The 26,273-nt window shown below is 33.0% G+C and overlaps 1 protein-coding gene across 9 annotated transcripts in view; it reads right to left on the reverse strand.

Annotated features, from left to right (window-relative positions):
* Positions 1-26,273, reverse strand: part of CDH19 (cadherin 19) — a 94,999-nt gene that overhangs the window by 25,821 nt on the left and 42,905 nt on the right. For all 9 annotated transcript variants that reach the window (XM_041739790.1, XM_041739792.1, XM_041739787.1 and 6 more), the window contains 5 exons: positions 26,009-26,173; positions 19,472-19,653; positions 18,686-18,939; positions 14,281-14,402; positions 4,898-5,019 (listed from right to left, as the gene is read on the reverse strand). In XM_041739790.1, the coding sequence (XP_041595724.1) occupies positions 4,898-5,019; positions 14,281-14,402; positions 18,686-18,939; positions 19,472-19,653; positions 26,009-26,173 (845 nt within the window). The remainder of the gene's footprint in view (positions 1-4,897; positions 5,020-14,280; positions 14,403-18,685; positions 18,940-19,471; positions 19,654-26,008; positions 26,174-26,273) is intronic.

Raw genomic sequence — 26,273 nt, forward strand, 5'->3', positions numbered from 1 at the left:
AAAAATAAATGTGTCAGTATTTTCTCTTCTTTTATAAATGTTGTACACCAAAATCTACTTGATTTATCTTGCAAATGGAAAACTGCTGAAGGCAGAATGTATCTAAATGTAACCGGAAGGAAGGGAATGCAATGGGATTTTTCTTTTTAACTAGATTATTATATTTGCTGTTTATAAATTTAAAGATTGAATGCTTTGCAATCATAGAGCAAGATAGTCATTCTTCCTTCAACAAAAATATGAGCTGTAAAGAATATTTTAAACTTCTCGAAGTATTAAATACTGACAAATAGGTATTTGCCATGTTCACATTTTGTTAACATTTGACCAAGACTCAATTTTAGACAGGTTTCTTCCTCACTAGAAGCTTCTTACCTCCATTTTCTCTGAACAATTACAAGAGACAATTTCTCATTGCAAATTCTTTCTCTGCCCAAATGTAGATTGATCTCCCAAACTCTTCCAATTTTGTGATGCATGATGATCTTTCTCAAAAGCCTGAAAACCATCCCTTTGAAATGTAGATATCAAGTAAGATAGGACCCCTATATCTCAGTCACTATGGGAGAGTGAGAGCCTAACTTCTCTATGAGCCAGTTACACAGCTGGCCTAATCACACTGACCAACCTCCCCCTCCCCACACATGTCCTCTAGTCCCTTTTCACTATCTCAGCCCAGCTTTCAAAAACTCTCCTGAATTTTGTTTTAACAGTTGGGTTCATTTGTCTCCCTTATTGCAGTAATCTTGACTTTTATTTCAACAATCTGGAAAACATCTTCCTGCCATTCCTAACAAATGTCCAGTGAAATTTCTCTTTGCCACATTCTAGTCAAGTTGTTTTGCACTGTCATTTTATTTATATAGCTGTGAATTACTTACAAAATTACATATTTTTAAAGAGTAAATTTGACCATATGGTAAACTGTGAGGACGATTTTTTTTCCTGGAATAGTGGGAATTAAGTCTATTGACACTTCCTCCTCAAAAACTGTTATACTCATGCATGTTCTCATCAAAACTCTTGTTTCTTTCCTACATTACTTGTCCCACCTACTCAGTCTACTTTGCAAGCTTCTCTTTCTTTACTGACTCCTTAAATATTGCTATTCCCAAAGGTTCTGTCCTATGTTCTCTCATATTCACACTTTTTATTTTCTTCCTGGGTGACATTACATACACTACAAATATTACCTACAAATATTCCAGTAAGTCTAAAATCTCTATTTTTAAATTTAATGGGATCTTTTCTTTTCTGCTTTTACTTGACCTGAAAGCAGCAAATAAAACAGGTAATACCCCCTTCCTCCTTGGAATATATTTTTTTAGTTTCCATGCCACCATACTCTCCTAGTTTGCTCCTTGCAAAGTTTATTTCTTAGTGTGTCCCAAATCCCAAACATTAATATTGGAGTATCTGGGTCTCAATCTATGGATTGATTCTTGTCTCTGCCCTTACTCTCTAAGAAATCTCATCACATTGCAAAGTTTTAAATATCAACTACAAGGCTAATAAATTCAAACATATCTCCAGAGAATTATTGAAAAAATACTCTTTATTTCAAGAACTACTGTCTTCATGCTCTGTTCATTTATTCAACTAGTTATTATTGGGAACTGCAATGCATGTTGTCAAGAATATAAAAATAAACTCATTCATTGTTCACAAGTATCTTGGAATCTAGAAAGCACATGAAACTAGAAGTGACTCATTTCACAAACATGTAAGATCAATTCAAACTATGGATAAAGAGGCAACAAAATATAATAGTAACATGCATGGATTCTGATGCCAGCACTTGGGATAAAATATCTCTCTGTCCTTACTTAGGAAGTAGCACTCCCTCGGCCTCAGTTTCTTCACTCAGAAAATTAGACACATGATAAGAGTTCCCTCACAATTTTTTTTGAGCATTTTTGAGAATTGATTTAATGTTGATAATGTTGCTAGAGTCATGTCTCAGATGTAAATATATATTTGTTTAAAATCATTTGATTATGTGGCATTTGAGTTCAGTTTTGCAGTATAGTTAAAATTCCAATAGGAATTGACAGGGGCACTTCAGGAAGAAGGTTGATATGAACAAACTCTAGAGTAGAAACCATAATTTGCATTTTGAAAGACAAGCAATTCAAAGTGTGAATAGGATATATATTTTTTAAAGCAAGATAGATACAATTGTGACCAAATCAAAGAAATCGCTAAATCCCAGGCTAGTGAATTTTGTATTTTTCCATGCTGGTATTGGAAAATCCACTGAAGATTTTGGGCATGAAAGTCAGAAAACTGTGCTGTAGGAAATTAGTCTGCTTTGCCCTTTGCTGTAAATTTATCTCTGCCTAATGCCTGAAGCCTCCCATGGTCACTGTCAGTGAGCAGGAAGTAGAAAAAACAAATTCTCATTATCAAAAAAGGAAGTATTCCACAATATTCCAAATGTACCAACTTCTGAGTTCTTGCCTATGAGCCAGAATCCATGAAAAGAATAAATGATCCACTGAGTCAGTAAAGATACGAGTGGATTCTAATATAATCAATAGTATAGTTCTAGTTTCTACTAGGAATGTAGATTTCCATCTTTTCACAAAATGCAAAAGTTGAAACAGGTTATTATAAACATTATTAATTATAGTTGTTATGAACAATTTGAGGAGTTAAAATGAAAGCTCCAATGTGATCAATCGAATTAGGTAGCATCATCCTTAGTAGTGTTTACCATATCTGATGTCAGGTCTCTTATTTAAACTGTGTTGCTTCCCAAATCTTCTGCCCACCTCAGCCAGATAAGACCATTGAACATGCAATTTTATTGGGTAAGTGGACCTACTACACAGGACATTTATAAAAATAAGTGTATAGGAAATGAAGTAAATTAAGCCTATTTTTTTAAGTTTGAAAATAGGCCGCCTCATCAGGGGGGCAACTCTGAATACATTCATGTTTATGTAATGCTTATAAAACATACAAATTTAACACATATAATTCTAATAACTATAAAATGTAATTGTTCTTCTAGTAATTATCAAAATACAAGCTATCTTCAGCATGTAAATATAATATGTAGAGATTTAGAACATTGTTAGAGAAGTTATGTCCAAAATTAATTTTAAGCTTATTATATTTGTTGATGTATCCAGGTAGTCAGATGTGTCTAAAAAGTTTGAGAACATCAGATATGCTAAATTTCTAAGTATATCTTCTATTTATAATTCCAAGTTCAAAGAACATTTAAAGTTAGTTTCCATAGGAGTCGTGCGTAGGAGGTCATTTGCATTCTGTTTTTGTGATTCCTTTGTACTATCTTGTCTGTCCATAGGTTTCTAAATTAGTTGGATTTTGGATCAAGGAGGCAGTGCCACATGGTGGAGAGTCTCTGAAAGTTTTATATTAACCTTTTATTTTATCAAAAACCCTGGGTCCTAACCAATTCAAATTAAGTAGCTTAAGTTTAAATTCATTTGCATATTTATTATAATCTTACTATTGTTTTAAAATTAGGAAATGTTATAGACAAGATTTCAGAATTATTTCTGGAATACAACGTATTCTAAAATAAACATGGCCAAATAAATTTAACAAGACATTTTAAGAGCTACAAATGATTCCCATTATGTTACAGTTGAATAATCCATAACGATTCAGATATACTTCATTCTTAAAATATGCCTATTTCTTACCATATGAAGTATTTGAAAATAAAGCATAATGTTGACTACTATTATTTATTGGTAGAAAATTAGAATTTCCATTTTGTGAAATCCAAATCGTCTTTAACTAGCTTCACTGATAAATTCAAATCTACTGAGAATAACTGATTTCATAGTAAATATATATATGCAAATAAATTCCTATATATACATTATACATACATACATACATACATACACACATGCAGCATTCTGAAAACCAGATTATATATTTTTAAAGATGTTTTATGACATTTAATAGGCTGCTATGATTTCAAATGATACCTAAGAAAAAAATGTAAGGTTATTGTGGACTTCACTGAAAACAAAGAACGATCTACTATAAGCTCTCTATTTTACAGATGAAAAGTGAGCTAAGAAAGAAAGAAAGAAAGAAAGAAAGAAAGAAAGAAAGACGAGGAAAGAAGGAGAGGAGGGAAGGAAGGAAAGGAAAAATTGTAAAGTAATGGTGATGTGTTTCAAAATAAGTGTGCTCTCTATTCTTTAAATATCTTTAATATCTTTAAATTCTTTAATATCCATTCGACATTAGGTTTTTTTTTAATTGATATGTCTGATAGAGTAGCTATAAGCTACAGGAAAAAAATTCCAGCTCATTCTCTTCATGTTTATGTTTATAAATCATGTTTCTTTATGATGAATGAAAAATTAAACATTAATTGAAATATGATCACTTACTCTATAGAATTACTAAAAGGAAAACTTTTCTTTATTTTCAAAAGGTTTTATTTGACAGAGAGAGAAAGAGAGAGCACAAGCAGGAAGAGCAGCAGGCAGAGGGAGAGGGAGAGGCAGGCTCCCCGATGAGCAAGGAGCCTCATGCCGGGCTTGATCCCAGGACCCTGAGATTATGACCTGAGCCGAAGGCATATGCTTAACCGACTCAGCCATCCAGGTGCCCAGAACTTTTCTTTATTGTATTGACAAAGTATAAAAGATTTACTATGAATCCCCAGTGTTAGCAGATTTTCAAACATTTGAGGAATTTGAAAGTGGAATGATTGAAGCTTACATTTTATTTTTTAAAAAAGAAATTTAAATAATACAGTACTCACAACATAAAAGCAGTAATTCGCATGGTTAAAAGAAGCTTATTTTTATCATTTCAAAATGGGAGGAATAGTAGCAAACGTGATTATATACAACAAATGGCAATGTTTAGACATTAGCAATTTATTGCAGGTCCTTACCTGACCAGAGCCTGCATTTTCACAAACATATGTGTCATAGTATTCAGAGAACTCAGGAGCATGATCATTAATGTTAAGAACTTGCACATATACAGGAACAGCAGAAATTTGTTGCACGTTGTCTACAAATTGAATAAACAGAATGAAAATAAAGAATGTTAACGCTGTCTTTAGGGGGAAACAAGGTCATGAAAATTGCATTAGAGACCGGGTGGCATATTTCTATTTTCCTTGAGTAAAAGCTACCTGAGCACAGGATCTCTATATCATTCATATATTTATCAACAGTACAGCCTAGGAAAAATTTTCTCAATATATTGAACTCAGCCAATACTTATCAAGTGCCTTTTACCTGCCAAAGACTATAGATAGAGCTGATGAGGAAAAGTAATGAAAATGATGGTCAGGTTTAAGGACACCGTCCTAAAATCCAGCAACTATTGAGTATCTGTATATTAATGCATTTAATTCTGATGAATCTATGTATTATTATCCTCCCTAGCTTTACTGATAACAGCATTGAAAACTTAGTCCCACAAATGATAGATAAATGGCTTGTCTAAAGTTATAGCTGAAATAGAAAGGGCGGTTTAAGAATCTGACAATAAGTGCTCCTAATGATGGCATCATTTGGTAAGATTTTTAAAAACAAAAATAGAGATTATGGATCTAAATACATTTTAAAATAAAATAAATACAATAAAATCTAGGTGATTTTTTATATATACATTTAGATGGGAGGATTTTCTTAAGTGAGCCAAGAAATACGGAAACAATGAAGGAATGGGAAGATATGGTTAAATGAATTTTTAAAATGCCACCCTCCCTGAACCCCTAAAAAACAAGTAAGAAAAAGCCACAACAAGACACCAGTAATCTGAAAAAATGTTTGTATCATAAGATGAAATTTAAATAGCTCTAATTTTCAAATTTTGACAGTTGATACAAAAAAACAATTTGGAGAAATAACCACAAACTAGAAATTCATGGATGAAAAAAAAAAATGATCGATGCCAGAGTTTTTCAACCTCGTCACCACTGATATTTTGGACTGGATAATTCTGTTTCAGGGGGCCGTCCTGTGCATTGTAGGATGCTTAGCAGCACCCCTGGCCTCCAATAACTAAATGCCAAAAGCATCCCCCGCACTAGCTGTGACCATAAAAATTGGCTTCAGACATGGTCAAAGAGATTAGGAGGCAAAAATGCCCACATTTTTTTGTATACTTTTTTATTGGAGTTTGATTTGCCAACATATAGTATAACACCCAGTGCTCATCCCATGAAGTGCCCCATCAGTGCCCACCACCCAATGACCCCATACCCCTGCCCACCTCCCCTTCCATTACCCCTTGTTCATTTCCCAGAGTTAGGAGTCTCTCATGCTTTGTCTCATTCTCGAATATTTCCCATTCATTTTCTCAAAAAAAAGAAAAGAAAGAAAGAAAGAAAAAAGAAAGGAAGAAAGAAAGAAGGAAGAAAAGAAAGAAAGAAAGAAAGAAAGAAAGAAAGAAAGAAAGAAAGAAAGAAAGAAAGAAAAGAAAGAAAAAGAAAAGACATGATGAAAGTGAAAAAAAAATCCCACATTTGAAACATGCTGCTCCATCACAATATTCACAAACACTCTGGCTACCGGAAGTGCAGGTAATAATGACTTAGTCTGTGGGTTCTGTGTTAAATATTAAAAACAGAGATAGTGATGGTGGAGTACTGAGAAATAGTAGGTACATTAACCTGGATTGGAACCTAATCTATCAGTAAGTAGATGGTAAGAAATAAACTACACATATCTTTGGCCCCCGTAAAAGTAGATGGTAAGAAATAAACTACACATATCTTTGGCCCCATAATTCCTTTGGGAATTATGTCTATCTCTGTCTCTCATGAATAAATAAATGAAATCTTAAAATAATAATAATAATAAAATAATTAAAAAATAAAAATAGATTATAATCTTGATTCTCAATTTGACAAAAATGCCCAACTACTGTCTCAGTCGCCTCTCTGCAAAATGGAAAAGGCACTAGTAACTAACCTAATAGAGCTATTATAACGATTAAATTAATTAAAACATATAAAGCATGTATAAGATTATTTAGGGTATACAAGGCAATAAATATTAAATATTACTACTTTATTCATCTACTAACCAGCAATGCTATACACGACATTTTGCAAAGTGATAAAAAAGAGCAAGTTGTAGCATAATATAATGTGTATTTGCATAACATTTTTAATTTTTTTATTTAAAAAATACTCTGGGAAGGTATATACAATTAAAGAGTCAGAATAGGAAGGTTTCTTTGTTGTTTTAATGTCTTTATTTATAATATCCTGTTCTTATGTTATTGGAAAAGCATTATATTTGCAGTTGCAAGTACATTAAAAAAAAAAAAAAAAAGCTAATTCTCCCCGTGAAAATAAGGGAAAAGACTTTCACTTTTTCCTCTTCTTAAAACATGTACTTTAGGAAGCTTATAGTTTAAGTTCTTTGTCTTCTTCTTTTTTTTTTTTTTTTGAAATGTATATAAACCCTTTAAAAATTGAATAAATGTCTTGCCAACTTTACAACCCAGGCTTGTCTTTATCAAGTACGGGGAGCCAAATCTGAAAAATAATTATCAAGGAACATAGTACTCCTTACTCCCAGTTTCTGTTGGAGAGTAGGAATCTAGTTCAGCAAGGACATCGACCGAAGTCCAAAGCTATTACCTCTTGTCATAAAAATCTGAGAAATTTAGTTTTCCTTACGAGAAAGCCAGTTAGCAAAAGCAGATGGTCATGCCATCGACCTGCTGAACTCTGTGTGACACGTGGTATTAGGTCTTCCTACTTGAAGGCTAGTACTTGTTTATCCTGAGAACATGATGCTTGATTCCATAATAGGGTGAATTTTCTTTCTGACTTGGAAATCTCAGCAGATTCCCGTAATGCACATCAAATTCTAGTTTAAGGCTTTTCACTGTGATGGGGTTGTTTTCTGGGGCAGGATGAGACTGTGTTTATCATTATTTTCCCAATAAATAACAGTTGCAATTATGATAGAAAGTGTAACTTCCAATTAATTAAACATTATAATTTGCAAGGTTTATCACATACCAAGAAATCTAGCCTTTCATATTTATAATCTTAAGATGTATCTTAAGAATTATCATCTTGAGGGATCCCTGGGTGGCGCAGCGGTTTGGCGCCTGCCTTTGGCCCAGGGCGCGATCCTGAAGACCTGGGATCGAATCCCACGTCGGGCTCCTGGTGCATGGAGCCTGCTTCTCCCTCTGCCTGTGTCTCTGCCTCTCTCTCTCTCTCTCTCTCTCTCTCTGTGTGACTATCATAAATAAAAAAAAATTAAAAAAAAAAAGAATTATCATCTTGAGACTCTTCTCCATTGTGTCATGCTCAGAATAAAAATAGATAAGATATAGCTATTTCTAAAGATTTCAGGATAGAATTATTCAAAAATTCAGGCTCATATTTTTTATTGTTTAAACATATATACCCATAGAACAATATTTTTGCTTAAGTAAGCAAAATGGAAAAAGTATTTCAGGCACAAATAATGTTTTTTAAACGTAGTAGGAAATTCATTTAAAGGTTTTATCTTTTTATCTTCCTGGAAAATCTGTTTAAATTTAAATTAAAATTGGTATGACTGTACAAAACATGCATATGTTTTCACAGCTTCATTTAAAAGTAGTTAGTAGTTTTATTCACTTAGCTGACATGCTGATGAATAGCTTGGTGCTTAACTTGGGAAGGTTTCCAGGAAAGAGACTAAAGCATGATGAACTTCATTTCCTGGGGAAACAAATGTTAAAACAGAAAAGATCCTTCCTATAATGAGCCTACCTGTTACATTGTAGGTTTCAATTTATTCACCTTGGGCAGCAAGTATTTGTAACAATCATGTGATTCCCAGTTTTCTACCATTCAGATTATTTGTTCATAATATTATTGAGACTTATACGTCAAATAATTGTTTTTTAAAGATTTATTTCTTTTAAAGAAAAAGACTGAAAGAGCATGAGCCAGGGGAGGGGGGAGAGGAAGAGAATCTCAAGCAGACTCACCACTGGGTGCAGAGCCCAACATGGTCTCAATCTCATCACCGTGAGATCATGACCTCAGTTGAAACCAAGAGTCAGATGCTTAACCAAATGAGCCACCCAGGTGCCCTCACACAATTATTTTTGATGATACCATATTAATAAGAAACTGGCACATGCTAATATTTTCTCCAAAATTGTTCTAAAATGAGTTTAATGATGTAATGATGTAATGAACAAGAAAACAAATCCCAGAGAGAGAAAAAGTACATAAAAATTGGTTACCTGGTGTTACAAAAGTTTCTTCTAGACAATTTTTTAAAATGAAACAAAAATTTAAAAAAATCTTTAAAGATGAGTTAAATATACATTAACTTTGCAGCTTTCTGAAAATGTTTATCTAATTATATTCTATTTTGGAATTTCATTCCCAATGTTCTAAAATCTCAGCTTTATAATAAATAATAACAGAGGGAATATCATCTCTTTTATCTAAAAGTATTATTTTTTTATTCTAAGAAAACTGATTTAAAAGGCCAGGAGCAGAACAGCATGAACTGTATAATTCCTGTACCTGGTAACATTTCTAATCACTTATTTCTGAAACAGTGATTAACTCCTAAGTATTAAATTCTGTGTAAAATAAATGTATTCAGTTTATATTCAGTTTGCCTTTCACAGGCATTTACAAGTTTGTTTTCCTTGATTGCATTTTAATCTTCTTTTATTCATAAATTATTATTATTATTTTAAATATTTATTTATTTATTTGAGAAAGAGAGTTCACTTGAGCATGAGGCAGGGGGCAGAGAGGGAGAGAGGAAGGGAGGGCGAATGTGCACATGAGTGTGGGGCAGGGGGCAGAGGGACACAAAAAAAGAGTGAGAGAGAGAGAGATTCTCCAGCAGATTCCCTACTGAACAAGAAACCTCATAAGGGGCTGGATCCCAGGACCCTGAGATCACAACCTGGGCCAAAATCAAGAATCAGATGTTTAACCCACTGAGCCAGTCAGACATCCCTATAAATTATTTGTTTTAATATAATACTTTATAATCCACAAGATTTTAGGTTTAAAAATTTATAAATTGATACTTTTTTCATCAAATGACCAACTTCAATCACATTTTATGAAATTCTGTATCTAAAATTACATACCTATTAAACTTCTTGTTTTCTTCTATTTTCCCTTGAATTTACTTGCAACCTAAATTATTTTTCCTCAAAATAATTAAAATGTTGTCAAGTCCACTATTTTATTGTTTTTATGTTTATAAAAAGATATATTATTTATTTTAGAAAGAGAGGGAGAGGGAGTGCTCATGAGTAGAGGGAAAGGCAGAAGGAGAGGAAGAGGATCCTCAAGCAGACTGCTTAGCATGGAGCTCCTGGGGCTCCATCCCACGAGCCTGAGATCATGACCTGAACCTAAACCTAGAGCGGGATACTCAATTGACTAAGCCACCCAGGTGCCCCAAATCTATTGTTTTTAAATGTTACATATGTTTTATTTTGCTCTCTTCAAATGTAAAACAATTGCTTTGATATAGATATGTTATGGCTTTAAAGTTTCAAGAGAAAATTTATTTTAAAAAAACATGTCTTTTTTACAGATATTTATTAGAGAGAGAGCATGCATGTGCACATACACACACATGCACATATGCTCAAGGTGGGAGAGGTAGAGGAAGAGAATCTTCAAGCAGACTCCCCACTGAGTGTGAGCCCGGGTCCGGGCTCTATCCTCTGACCATTGAGATCATGACCTGAGCCAAAATCAAAAGTAAGACGCTTAACCAACTAAGCCATCAGGCGCCCCTAAAAAACATATATTTAACATACTTTTGCACAAGAGGACACTGTTCTTTAAAATCTATTCAAGGGATCCCTGGGTGGCGCAGCGGTTTGGCGCCTGCCTTTGGCCCGGGGCGCGATCCTGGAGACCCGGGATCGAATCCCACGTCGGGCTCCCGGTGCATGGAGCCTGCTTCTCCCTCTGCCTGTCTCTGCCTCTCTCTCTCTCTGTGTGTGTGACTATCATGAATAAATAAATAAAATCTTTAAAAAATAAAATAAAATAAAATCTATTCAAAATATTAATCATTTCCATTTCAATGACTATCACATCACTAGTACACATGCTTTCATCAACAAATGAACATGGACAAAGTGACAGCAAGAGAATGAGATGAGCACACCTCAGAGCACAGTCAGAACAAGTATCAAAGTAGAATTTAGCTAACATACTTACAGAGATTATCAACTGTTGCACCCTGACATGGTCAGACAACATGAATTGACTTAGATCCTACACTGGAGTCACTAAGTACAGTAACTTTGCAATTAAACTTTATTTTTTAAGAATAAAAATGTAAAATGAAACTTGGTTAAGATTATTGCATATATATATTTAAATCCGATAACATTGAAAGCAAATATTTTTTACATTCTCAGTAAGTGACAACGTGACATAGTGTGACATAGGATTAAGACATAGGCTTTGGAATCTGGTATGATTGTAATCCATCCCCACTTTCATCAGTTAGCAGCTGGGCAAATAAACTGCGTTAAGTTTCAGATTCATCTTCTCTGAAATAGGAGTGATCTTTGCCTCAAATTTTTATTAAGAGCTGTAAAAATGCTACTAAATGTAGAATTTCACACAAAAAATATATTCATATATATATATACTTTTATAATCATATATATATTTACATAAGTATGTGCAATAAAATTAATCTATTTAATACAATGTAATTCCTGAAAACTCACCAATACTCACGGCCACTTTGCAAACTATGTATTTTATAAACAAATATCTAAAAATGTAAGAAATGACATAGCAGATTTTTTCTCCATGAATCATAAATGGTAACCAGGGTTTAATGTCATTGTTATTCTCTTTTTATTTTCCTCAATATATACACATTATAATATTTATGGTCTTAGTGCAACCTATGTAGTAAGTAATATTGTAAATAGTTGAAACAGTTCAATTTCCTGAATATTATCTGTTCGCACACCCACCCACATATGTAAGTACATTATATTGAACATTTGGGACCATTGTTTTTTCTACTAAAGTGAAGCCTGTTGATCAACTGGTAAGGAGTGATACGTCAGTAAGATCTTAAGTCTCATCTGATTATTTCTGTTGAGTGGGTCGCTGAGTCTTTGGATATCACCTATGAACACAGTATGTAGTGACATAATTAAATAGAATAGATAATATACTTTGTAGTATATATGCAAATATACATATGCATGTTGAATGAATATTTTTTTGACAGCAGCTATCTTGCAATCCAGAGATTTGTGTTATTATTTTTATTTTATTTTGTAACACTACAATTTAACTCCACTGTCTTCCAAAAAAGGGTGAGGGCCAAGCAAAAATATTTCAGTGTCTCTCTAGAGATCTTCAAGACATCTTTTTGATATAATCATGTTATTAATGGGAATTGCATAATAGACTTATTTTGCAACCTTTCATACCAATTACTCATTCATCCTTTTTTCTATTCATTCTTAAAATATTAGAATGCTTTGTGTCTCAGAACACACATAATACATCTTAAAGATTCTGCTTTCTATAACTCACATTGTAGTACCTCTAATTTAACACAAACTAAATGATATATTCTCACAAAAAAATCTCCTTTGAATATAAAATAAGCTCACAGCTTATATACATTTATTAAAACATCCTCTTGTAATAGATAAAATAGCATTTTATAGAGAAACACATTTTTCAAAGATGTCTATCCTTCCCTTGAACTGATTTGAATTCTTTTTCTCAATAGTTTTGTAAATAGTGATATAATAAATAATTTGTTCTCAAAAAACCCAATGAATAAACCTCTTGCTTTTAGAATACACATCTTTGTGTTTTCTGACACCAAGAGCCTTGGCATTTCTTCTGTTACAGCAGACTTTCATTCCTTCTAACATTTGCTTCTTATTCTTTGTTGTTAAGTTAAATGGAAAATTCAAAACCCAGACCCAGTCCTCCTGCAGTGTTTCCATACATAGAGCTATTCAATGCATGACAAAAAAAAAATATGCAGGAGATGCTTTCCACTCCACCATATCCCCAGTCAACTGCTTAATAAAGTAAGAAATAAGATATATGTTTAAAGGTTTAAAAAAAACCCCACACAAGCCAGAAAAGTAAATTAAAATTTATGCAAAATCAATTATAAAGGATGCATTCCAGAATATTTCACACTCAAAAATTTAATTATTTACTGAACCATATAAAGTAAGCCTATCAATTAAATAAAGGGAATGATCTTGATCATCTTTTATATTGTATTGTATCTATTCCTTTGAGCGTGAATTAAATAATTTGTTTCACTTAATAACAAATTAATTGATAATTTTGAAGACACTATACAAGTAGTAAATTAGGACAATTTTATCTACTTTTTACAATCTGAAAATGGAATCATCTGCCTAATTCTGGAAGCAAAACCTCAAAACTAAAAAACATAAATAAAGACAAATAACAAATAACAAAAACAATTGGTCCCCACTGAGTATTGAAGATGTGACTGTTAGCACAGCTTCCACTATAAGCTTAATTTGAAAATGTCTTGACTATGATTACTGTTTTTGATGTACCGATGAATTTTAGTTGTTTGACTCCTTCATATTTTTCCCATAATTTCATTGATATGTAAATGCCTGAAGTTTTAAAAGGTTGTGTTGGAGTGTTACCCTATCCCTAATATCCAAGTATATAGCTAACACTTTGATCCAGAAATAGAACAAGGCACAGGCATTCTGTATTTTATTTCCAGAATAGTGCCCTCATGAACTCATACAGTCAGTCTAAACTGATTATGGTTAAATGGTATGATATTACTAGACAATTAAACATTTCTCTAAATTGAAATTTTTCTCTAATGGAAGATTCCTATGAAATGAATATTATAACTTCTTTCCATATATATGTATTTTTTAAGGGTGAATTTTTGAAGGAGGGGATGTACATAAGACTTTCTTTTTTCATTAAACTCATAACTTCTAAGAGAACCTATAGAAAATATATATTAAATATATCCCAGTTTTAAAAATCTTGCAAAATTTATATTCAATTTTTCACAATAAAAAATCTTAAAGTATTTAGCAGTAAGTATATAAATAAGCTATAATAGGAATGAATAGACACTGGTAATCTAAAATGACAAAATAAAATACACATATATGAATATATATATATATCATTTAACTCCAGTTCCAATAAATTTTAAGCTAGCTTCTTTCCCTGCATTTGGAGATTATTGAATGGTTGAAAATATATGCTGAGCCAATGTGTGGTCCTAAATGAGTACTTACATTTTTCTGTGGCTGTAATACTTAGGTTGTACCAAGCACTAATCTCTCGATCAAGAGGGTTAGTTGTGATGATTGTACCATTGTCATCAATACTGAACACTTTGCTTCTGTTAATAGAATACCTGCACCAAAGAAAAAGGATTCTTTAATTTTATTATTTTATCTGTATAACTGTGATATATAAAACCCTTTTGAGGCAATTAGACAAATTAAATGCGTACTCCATATAGATAATGTAATGCTGAACAATTTTAGAAAGGTGCATGCATATATTTAAGATTCCACTCAGTGAGGATTAAAAAGAAAAGAACTAAACTAAAATGGTCTCAGATTTAAATTGATGTATGCTAAATCTAAACACGTAATTGATTCTCAATCCCAAAAGAAAATTTTAACAAGTGAAGGGTTTAGCTAAAAAGAAATGGTAAAAATGTCATTTGCAAAATTAAGAGAAGTACAATTAAATAGCAGTAAAAATTAATGCTTCTTAACCCTTTTTTCTCCTTTGAAGCAATGTAAAGCATATCCTCACCCTAAACTGCTGAGTTTCTTTCCTACCCATATAGATGCTTGCTAAATCTGCATGATATTATAATTACCTGATTGCTGACATATGAGAACTGTTTGGTTTTGTTTGTCTAAAGAAAAATGCTTTGATAATATTTAATAAAAATGAGATGTGTTTGTGTGTGTGTGTGTGTGTGTGTGTGTATCCTCCAAAAGTAAGATAGTAGATGGAATATGCTGTTAGAGCATGCATGGAAAGAAGCCAGATAAAATTCCCTCATGCAAAAGCCTGGAAAATGATCTCAAACTCACAATGAAAGAAGCCTTTGAAGTACTCAGTATGTGTTATCTACTTGCAAATGATTAATAATAAAAATTAAAGAAGAGTAATAACTTGGGTTCAATGATGACTTCTCATTGCACATATATTCCTGAAGACTTTGATGAGACATCAATGAGGTTTGCCATAATTATGTGGCAAGAGATGAGAATATTTTAATCTTGAATTGACAGGTCTCTAAAAATATCACACTGATTTGTAGACTGGTGTTCAGGGGGGAATTAAAATAGAAATTACAGAGAATTCAGCTTTAAGGGAATTTGGTTTCAATTCAATCCCATTTTAAACTTTTATAAGCAATTTACTGCCATATCCACAAATGGTCACATTTCCTACTCAAAGCAGATCTGTTGGCAAAGAGCAATAGTAGTTTAATAGTTAATATCTTGTATTAAGCATCTAGAATAGCCTGTTTCTATAATAAATTATTCGTTAAAACCAATTAAATGTTTGAAGTAATTTTCAAATAAAAGTTTTAAAGATCATGACCTTGCATCATCAGTAACATTTTAAAATAGTCAATACGTGCACGATTTAAGAAAGGAAAGTTGTGTGCAATACCTTTTAGAAAGAGCTTGAGCTAAAAAGCTTAAAATGTGAAGTTTTGATGTTTGGTTGATTTTGGATTTCTTTTTTATGCAACTCTTCGTTCCTACAAAAATGCTGAATGAATACAATGTGCCCACATTCTCCCATTGCCAACAGCTCTTGCCTGAATGGTAAACAAATGGTTCTTCCATGCATGCTTCTCCAGATGTCTATGCCTCGTGTTCTTAATCCTCATATGCCTCTACAAAAGTACTATTCCCACTTTACAGACAAAGCAACTGAGACACACAAAAGCCACCCCCAGAAACAAATGGGGATTTTTCTAAGTAGGCTGCAGATCTACTAGGTGTTTCAAGGATTTTTAAGTGCTTCCATTAGAACACAGATGAAAGAGGTTTAACGACAACCTCTTCCACAGAAGACTCCTATATTCCCGAAAACCCACAAAGCTCTTCCTATTTGTCACATACATGACTACCCAGGTTATTTATCTTTTTATGTGAATGTTTGGACTTTCCTAAGGAATTGGTCTGAATTCTTGGGCTTGGAGTCATTCATGGCTTTTCCCTATAATATTGTTTAATGTTTATGGGATCAAAAGTTATGTTCTTTCTGATAATGTTAATTTTTTTCTATTCTTCCCCTGCCCTCAGTTGTCTTGCTGAAGACTGACCAATTTCAGGTCTAATTATTGCATTCTTTCTTAATATCTACACCCCATTTTTCTTAGACATTCACCACAAACCTTATTATTATAATTCATGTTCAAGGGATATTTTCTCAAGCTTTTCTGCACTTAACAATGACAACAATGGTGAGAATACTTTGCTAAACCAGTTAATCTCACTGAAGACTTGCTGAAACTGAGCCTGAGAATCTCCATACTTCGGAGAAATATCAGGTAATTCTTACATGGAGGGAAAAACTAAGTTAATATGAGTTATTTGAATTAGGTGTAATGCAATTTGTTTTCTATATGTTAATTTCTTTCCCCAAAATGGGAAACACCCTGAGGGCAAAATAGAATGCCCTTTAATTTCCTTTGGTTTCTGTATGTCTTGCTACGTAGTGAGTATTAAGGAAGATATATCACACTAAAAGTCACATTGAAGTCATTTAGCATTTGATTTCAAACATTTTTTTGATCTTTTGTTCCCCAAGAAACCCATAAAAACAAAAACAGTGGGTGGATACCGACTGAAATGTGTTCAATGGCTATTTTCATCCTAACAAACATATGAAGAGCAGTCTTATTTAAAAGGCACCTCCAGGGACACCGGGGTGGCTCAGTGGTTGAGAGTATGCCTTTGGCTCAGGGCATGATCTCGGTTCCAGAATCAAGTCCCACATCGGGCTCCTTGCAAGAAGCCTGATTCTGCCTCTGTCTGTGCCTTTGCCTCTCTCTTGTGTATCTCTCATGAATAAATAAATAAATAAATAAATAAATAAATAAATAAATAAATCTTTTTAAAAAAGGCATCTCCAAATGAAACAATGTCCATAAAAGACATTAAAAGCATTCTTTTGATAGGCACTAAAAAATGTTTACAGTGATTAATTTCAGTATAAAGGGAAAAACTATTAGCTAAAATATTCTTGGTAGAAAATCAGGTAACCACCAATAGTGATACTAAAAACACATAACAGGGATCCCTGAGTGGCGCAGCAGTTTGGCGCCTGCCTTTGGCCCAGGGCGTGATCCTGGAGACCCGGGATCGAATCCCACGTCAGGCTCCCGGTGCATGGAGCCTGCTTCTCCCTCTGCCTGTGTCTCTGCCTCTCTCTCTCCTTCTCTCTGTGTGTGTGACTATCATAAATAAATAAAAATTAAAAAAAAAATAAAATAAAAATAAAAACACATAACACATTAATATTTGGGTGTGGCTCAATTATTTGGCTCATAGATAGGTAATATTTTTACTTGTAGTAAACACACAACTCTAGTAATTTTGTATTATTTTAAAATTATGCTATGTTTATAAGCATCATTTCAAGCATTTATCATCCATCGCCTACTTATATACCACTATGATTAGATATTTAAATTGTTTCCTATGTTTATTATAAATGATAGTATAATAAACATCTTAATCCGTAAAGGCATTATTTTAGAATTATGTATTCTTTAGTATTCTCAAAATACATAGGTGACTATATATACTACTTTTAAAAATCTAATTACTGGGTTATAATTATATACATGAAATATGACATATATACTTATGTTTATTACAGAAAGTACTATAACTCAATGGGAACTATATCTAAATATCAGAAGGCAGTGTTTTATGACTAGGAATTACACTGGGAAAGTGGGAGCATTTCTCTGTTTCAAAAACTTAAAAGAAGCTTCTTTGAATCAAAGCCCCTACAAAATACAAAGCAATAGCCACATCTTAATAAATACATGGAAGTTTGTAAAATCCTCAGAACTGTGAAGCATGGAGAACAGAGGAATAAGGGAAGGTGGTGGAAGGAGACATGTAACAGGTTTTATATTCCTGTCTGACCAGGTCTACAGTCAAATACTGAAAAAATATGAAAATATAGCACCTGAAAATAACAGACTAGATTAATAGATGGTAAATATTATTTAACTGCAACACAGAAACTTGTTCCTCACCAAGTGGACTAATTTCATGTTTACTATTTTAAGGGTATCCTGTGAAAGCTTTCTCAATTTTTAAATATTAATTTAGTAGTATTTAAATAGAGCATATTTTGGTCAGATTTGCTTCTGACTTAGCATAATCAATGGTTTCTTTTCCCTCACCCCAATCAATAGAGCTGATTTCATTGAATTCTGGTTGGTGACTGACAACTATACAGCTATAATTGCTTATTTTACCACAACTTTATCAATAGTTAACTGGTTTAAACTGTTGCACCTTTAATAAGTGCCACATAAAGGAATAACAGATTTATCTTTGTTACATTTCTATGACATTTTATTTTCAGGCTAACTTGTAATCACTCATTTATTAATACAAAGCTGCTTTGCACACATACCTGATGGGAGATTTCCTCTGATCTGGATCTGTGGCAGAGACCATGCCTACAAATGATCCATGTGGGCTTTCTTCCAAGATTTCAAATAGGTAATATGGGAGGAGGAAAACAGGAGGCTCATCCTCATCCTCTACCTGGACCCTTACGAAGGTGGTAGAAGCTTCAACATGGTATTCCATAAGGTGCTCAGCAACATGGCGGTTTTTAACATTTGCTCTGATAAGATAGTGGTTCTGGTGCTCAAAATCCACTTTCTACAAAGAAATACAGTGTGCAGAAGAATAAACAGCTTCATTAACCCAAGGCATTATTTTAAAAAAAATGTTTGGGTTATTAAGTCTTAGTTGCTTTTTAGTTACGTTTTGCTTCTTATGTACTTGCTTAGATCCCTCCGATATTATCATTAAGCAGCTGCATAGCAAATCTCTGTGTTTTGTTATTTACATCTATTATAAAATGTTTTGGATTTTAGGATTAAAATTATACTTTCTGGGCATAAATATCCTATAGGATTGAGTATTAATTTTAAGATCTTTCCAAAAAGCTTGTCCTCTAAAAATCTTTAAAAAAATAATAAAAAAACTACTCTACAAATAATTTGAGACTCTGTAATAACTCTGTCTCATCTCTGAGTTCCTTTGCTCCCTAAACCATAAATCACATTTCAATTCAGTTCTCATTTCAATTACTTAATGAAGCAATAACTAACTGGTTATACAAAATAAGTATATGTATTTCTGATTTTATTTTTATCATCTGTGAAGTAAATATTATAAATATATCTACCTTTTTTAATATAACTATTCCTTCTTGTGTCTCATTATTAGTTATTATGTCAAATGTCTGTGAATCATCTTCAATGCTGTAATCCATTTCTGCATTCTCTCCAATGTCATTATCATATGCCATGATTCTTCCTATTGAAGTCCCAGTGGGTGCAGATTCAGAAACAGTTAGGCGGTATAACCCTTTAAAAACAAAATGCAGATACTTCACACAAATAATAAACATAAGGAACTCTCAATTTTAGTGCCTTTTTTTGTGGACTATGAAAACCCATACCCCCTCACTTTCTACCAGTTAACTTTTCCTAGATCAATATCTATCTCCCTAACATCTATCTATCCATCCATTAATCTATCTCTTCTTTCTGTAATCTGTATTCTGTATTTCCCTAATATCCTACTTGAGCATCTATTAATGTCTCTCAAATATAGCCTAGGAAGTCCTATCACCAGTACATATATTTTCCAAACTTCTATTCATATGGATCCTTTGCTGATATTTTTGGATTTATTTTATTATATCCTTCAACCATCCCAATTAAGTTTTCAACTTCACTCTGATACCTAAAGTTACTAGTAAATGTAAGTGTGAATTAGAGATGGGAGAGAATAAATAAGTGAGCTGTAAGTATAATAGTCTGATTTTTAGATTCTGAGCCTGAGTCCATTGGCCATAGTGGAAATGAAAAAAAAAAAAAAAGAAAAGAAAAGAAAAAGAAAAAGGGGATCCACAAGACTTAGTGAATGGATGTAGTAGTTTGAAAACCATGCTGAAATCAGATGACCCCATCCTTTTGGTTACATGAAAACAATGGCACTTATATTTGAAATACATAAATGTAAACAATTAGCTTTGCTTCCTTTATTTTTCAGAAGTAACTTGCATAAAGATGATAAAGAGTTAGCCATTTGTAAGTTATTATTTGTGATTTATGTTAAAATGTGGGGAATAATAATATATGTCATTATTCTAAAGAATGAGACTTGGGGGCCCTGGGTTGCTCCTTTGGTTAAGCATTTGACTGTCGCTCAGGTCCCGTTCTCAGGGTCCTGGGATCAAGCCCCACATCAGGCTCCTGTCTCAGTAAGGAGTCTGCTTCTCCCTCTCCCTTTGCCCCTTCCCTCAATTATGCTCTCTTTCTCTGTCTGTCTCTCTCTCTCTCTCTCTCTCTCTCAAATAAATACATCTTTATAAAAAAAAAAAGAAATGAAACTTGGTAGAATTTAAAAAAGGAACATGTAATAAAATTTTTCTTTAAAGAGATTGATTTTCTTAGAATATAGCAAGTCACTTCACAGATTGCCTTGTGAGATTATCCTCTCTTTTTAAAAAATGGGTGAAATGTCACTTAAAAGTTGCTAATATTTTTAAAATCTTCAGAAAGCAACAGCTTAACTGTGCTGCAAAGTGGTTGTGTGATTTTCCATTGTGGGAAAATGCATACTATAGAAAACAGAATTTCAGGAAGAGGGAAGTGAGAGCCAAAAGGCCACAAAACCAGTGATTAAAGTTTTCCAGTGACCTAGGTAGGTCAATTGCCTGATGTTGGTTTGTCCATGAAAAAAAGGGTAGAATGCTAGTACATGAGCTCCCAGAAGTAATGGAACAGGACTGGATAAGGGCAAATTGTTTAGGACAATGGAGGTTATATTAAGGCCTGTGACTTTTTCTGTGAGTGATATGGTAAGACATTTGAGTGATATAATCTGACCTGCATTTCAGCAAAGTCACTCAAGTTGTGTTGGAAGTAGACCAGAGGAGAATAGAGGTGGAAGCAGAGAGACTAGATGGAAGCCTATGACAATAATGGAGACAAATTAAGAGGGTAGTATGAACCACAGTTGCAAATACAATTGTTGAGAAATATTCAGATTAGGGGTATTTTTAAAAGAGCCCACAGGATCTGCAGAGGACTGAATTTTGGATATGAGAGAAAGAATAGAGGGGAAGGTGACTTCAAAATCTTTAAACAAATAAGTTTTGCTTTTTATTAGGAGAGATTGTGTGTGTGTGTTTGTGTGTGTGTGTGTGTGTGAGAGAGAGAGAGAGAGAGAGAGAGAGAGAGAGAGAGAGATCACATGTGCACATGCAGTCACAGAACATTGAAAATCAGAGACTAGCAAGAATTTTGCAAAATTGATCCTCAATTCAGTCGGAGTTGGAAATTAGAGTTGACGTGGATTTGGCTCAGTGTAATCAAAGTTGGGTTGTCTGAATTGAATTGAATGGGTGAGATTTTGCCCTGAGCAATATAAAGGCTGGGTTTGATAGTCTTTGAAATGAGAAAAGCTATGAAAAGAAGAGGTTTAGAGGAGAAGATAGGCATGATCAGAAACTCAAATATATGTCTAGTTTAAATATATATAGCACATAAATGAAGATACTGACTAGACAGTTGTATATACACATGTGTAGTTCAGTGCAGGGGTTGGTTTATACTGGAGGTATGTATCTGGGAGAGTCAGCATAGAGGTAGCATTTAAAGTCATGTGGCCAGATGAGAATGTCAAGGAGTGAATGAAAAAGGATGAGAAATGATATTCTAAGGCCTGATAGTAGAAATACACAAAATTTACAGTATGTAAATGTAAAGAGGAAGCAAAGATGATTAAAAAGTGACCACTGAGATGGATGAAAAAGCACATAAGAACGGAGTAATCCCTATCAAATCTTGCTGAAAAACGACTGTATTAGGACTGAGAATTTATTGGATTTGATTGCACATAGATTATTGATAGAATCGACTGGATCAGTTTGGCCAAGCAGTGTGGATGAAACTCTACTGGAGTGGTCTCCAGAGAGTTTAAAAGACAGCAAATAAGATAATGAGTTTGACATTTCATATTTTTTAAATATTTTATTTACTTACTTGAGAGAAAGAGAGAGAGAGCACGCACAAGGGGAGAGGGAGAAGCAGACTCCCTGCTTACAGGGAACCCAGCACGGGGCTTGAAACCAGTACCCTAAGATCATGACCCGAGCCCAAGGCAGACGCCTAACCAACTGAGCCACCCAAGCACCCCTCAACATTTTAAAAATTCTTTTCTCTAACGGAAAAGAAAATGAAGCATGATTAGCTAGATACAGAAGTGAATCAATAATGTATTTATTTTGTTTTGTCTTTAAGATGAAAACAATGACAACCACATGTTTGAATGTTAATAGTAATTAACAGGCAGAGTAGATGCCCTTGATTGAGAGGTGAGGGGAGGTTGTACATTTCAGAGGAGATATGTATTAAATATTTAAAATGAGAGGAGGACAATAGGATTGAAATCAGGGAAAATAGTTTAAAGAATAAGGAGGTCAGCATGCTTCTGTTCTGGAACAACTGCCAATACACATTTATTCACATGATTATGGTGTGGCATGGAAACAGAGAAAACTATTTTAAAGAGTGAGGTAACTTTATGGTACTAGAATCATGTTCAGCACACTCAAATTTGAAAATAGTAATGCTATCATTTTACATGAGGGATGTGGTTAGCTATAAGAATTTTAGAAACTATTTTAAATATTCTAATTTGTTCAGATATATGTCAATGTATACATACATTGTTATTTATACTTATAGATATTATGTTTATCAATGTTCATGATGTTAAAGTTAAGAAAAATGAAAAGAAATAAGGATGGCAGCAGAAACTTCAAGGGCATTTTTGTCTCAACAAACATTCTTTGGGCATACTGCCTTCCAGATTCTTCAACTTATTATTTCACCTTCATCTGAATAAAACATAGACTAGATTTATTCAATATATTTTTCTGTATTTATTATATGGCAGTCATTTCATAACGTCCTGAGTATTTCAGATTACATTACACATCACCTTCTTGTCTTTAGGACACACACTTTGTAGAGATAGTCATATACACGATGCATTTATAACATGGAGATGAAGGTCACAAACTGCTGCCTTATTAACTAAATTCCATCTAAAGAGGAGCTGTTTCATTGACTTATAAAGAAATCAAGAGCGGTGACTCAAATGATACAAAGTTGCATCATACCTCATATTGCATACCTTAAATCTATATGATTTTTATTTTTAAAAATGGCCACATCCAGATTTATATTTTTTTTAAAAGTCAGAAGATCTAATAACTCTGGGCTTTGCACAAATTAGCTGAACTGCATCAAGTCTGCATCACTTAGGGGGATGTGTGTGTGTGTGTGTGTGTGTGTGTGTGTATGTCGGTGTGTGATCTACTTTTCTCTTTGATACATGCTTATATATTCCACCTATCATGATAATTGCTCATGATTTCTAGAATTGCTTGTAAATGCATTTCTGTTGCTAAGAAAGAATCCCCTGGGGGGAGGGGAATCTCTTAAGAAAAAAATAATTTCTCCCAGACTTTCACAAAAAACTCCTTCTGAAACACAACACGTGATTTAACTTGTATTTATTAGTTATTAGAGCAATTGGGACCTATTCATGCAACAAAAGTAAAATATATCTACACATATATGGTCAGTTAATTTATGTCAAAGGAGCCAAAAATGTGCAATAGGTAATGTCAGTCTCTTTAATAAATGCTATTGGGAAAATTGGACAACCAAATGAAAAAGAATGTTACAGGACCACTATCTTACACCATACACAAAAATTAACTCAAAATGGATTAAAGACTTGAACTAAGACCTGAAACCATAAAACTCTTAGAAGAAAACATAGGCAGTAAGCTCCCTGACCTAGGTCTTGGTTATGATTTTTTATATCTAATATCAAAAACAAAAACAACAAAAGAAAAATTGAGTGTACTATACCAAACTAAAAGCTTCTGCACAGCAAAGGAAACCATCCAAAAAAAAATGATGAAAAGAGAATTTACTGATGGGAGGAAATATGTGTAAATTATATATCTGATAAGATATTAACATCCAAAATATATAGGAACTCATACAACTCATTATCAAATAATAATAATAATAATAATGATGATGATAATGATAATAATATTAAAAATGGACACAAGACCTGAACAGACATTTTTCCAAAGAAGGCATACAGATGGTTAACAGATCTATGAAACAATGCTCTATATCATTAATCATCAGGGAAATGCAAATCAATACCATAATGAAATATTACCTCACATCTGTTAGAATGGCTATTATTTAAAAGACCAGAAATAAGAAGTGTTGGTGAGGATGTGGAGAAAAGGGAACCCTCGTGCATGGTTAGTGGGAATAAATTTGTGTACCCATCATAGAAAACAGTATGGTAGTTTTTCGAAAAATTAAACATAGAACTACTTTATGATCTAGCAATTCCATTCCTGGGAATCCATCCAAAAAAAAATGAAAACACTAATTAGAAAAGGTATCTGCACTATCATGTTCATTGCATTATTATTCACAATAGTCAAAATACGGAAACAAAAAATAAAAAAAAAAAATAAAAAAAAATAAATAAATAAAAAAATAAAAAATAAAAAAAAATACGGAAACAAACTAAATACCCATCAGTGTATGCATGGATAAAGAAATTATGATACACACATACACACACATGCACGTGGAATATTACTTATTCATAAAGAAGAATGATATCTTGTCATTTGCAACAACATAGATAGACCTCAAGGACATTATGCTAAGTGAAATAAGTCAGAGGAAGACAAAGACCATATGATCTCTCTTATATATGAAAGATTGTGTGTGTGTGTATATTCATATGCATAAATCATAGGTGAATATAGAAATAGGTGAATTGTTTTTATTTGTTCTTAGTTTTAATGTATCAAACAAAATTAAAATTAAAAAATAAAATAGTATCACTTGAGATAATTACTGACAGTAGACAAAAAAATAAATCCCCCATAATATCTGTGTTCTAATACCTCAGAACATGTGAATATATTACATAAAGTGAAAAAAGGTAATTAATGTTGCAGGTAGAATTCATATTGCTAATTTGCTGACCTTGAGATATGGAGATTGTCTTGGTTTATCCAAGTGGGCCTGATCTAATCACATAAATCCTTAAAGTGAAGAAGAGGCAAAAGTGCAGGTCAGAGAGATGACAGTGTGTGTAGGATTTAACACCCTTTGCTGTGTTTGAGGTGAATGAGTTTATACAAGAATCAGAAAGATGCCTTAAGGAGCTAACAGTGTCCTTCAGCTGACAGCCATCAAGGAAACAGTGACCTTAATCCTATAAACATAAAAAACTGAATTTTGTCATCAACCAAATCCAAAGAAATGGATTCTCCCCTGGATCCTTGGAACACAGCCCTACAGACACCTTGAATTTAATATGGTGACACCTGCAACAGGTTTCATTAAGATAATAATTTAAGACATGAAGTTTGTGGAAATTGTTATAGAAGCAATTTAAAAAGCGACAGTAGTCTTTCATTTATATTTGTCTTTTCACACTAATAAAAATAATCACATATAGAATAATTGACAAATTTATTTTATACAATTTTAGTGCTTTTGTAGTGCTTTAGATGCAAACCCTACTATCTGCATATATTTAATGTAAGTATAATTATGTTTTAATGAAAATTCAAGATGTTTCTACTTACTTTCCTTAAATATAGGTTTATTGTCGTTAACATCAGAAAGTTTAATTAATACACTTGTTGTTCCAGACAGAGCTCCAGGCAGACCAATCATATCTTTGGCTTGAATAATTACCCAATATTCATCTTGCAGTTCTCTATCCATTTTAGAAGATATTCTTATGACTCCTTTAAAAATGTAATAAAACATAATTTATTATTTCACATTAATCATGTATTCTCTTAGTTAATTTCTTAAGAATTAAATCATACAATAATTCTTTTGACA

Source organism: Vulpes lagopus, chromosome 24, assembly GCF_018345385.1.
Source record: "Vulpes lagopus strain Blue_001 chromosome 24, ASM1834538v1, whole genome shotgun sequence".
NCBI classification, from domain to species: Eukaryota; Metazoa; Chordata; class Mammalia; order Carnivora; family Canidae; genus Vulpes; species Vulpes lagopus.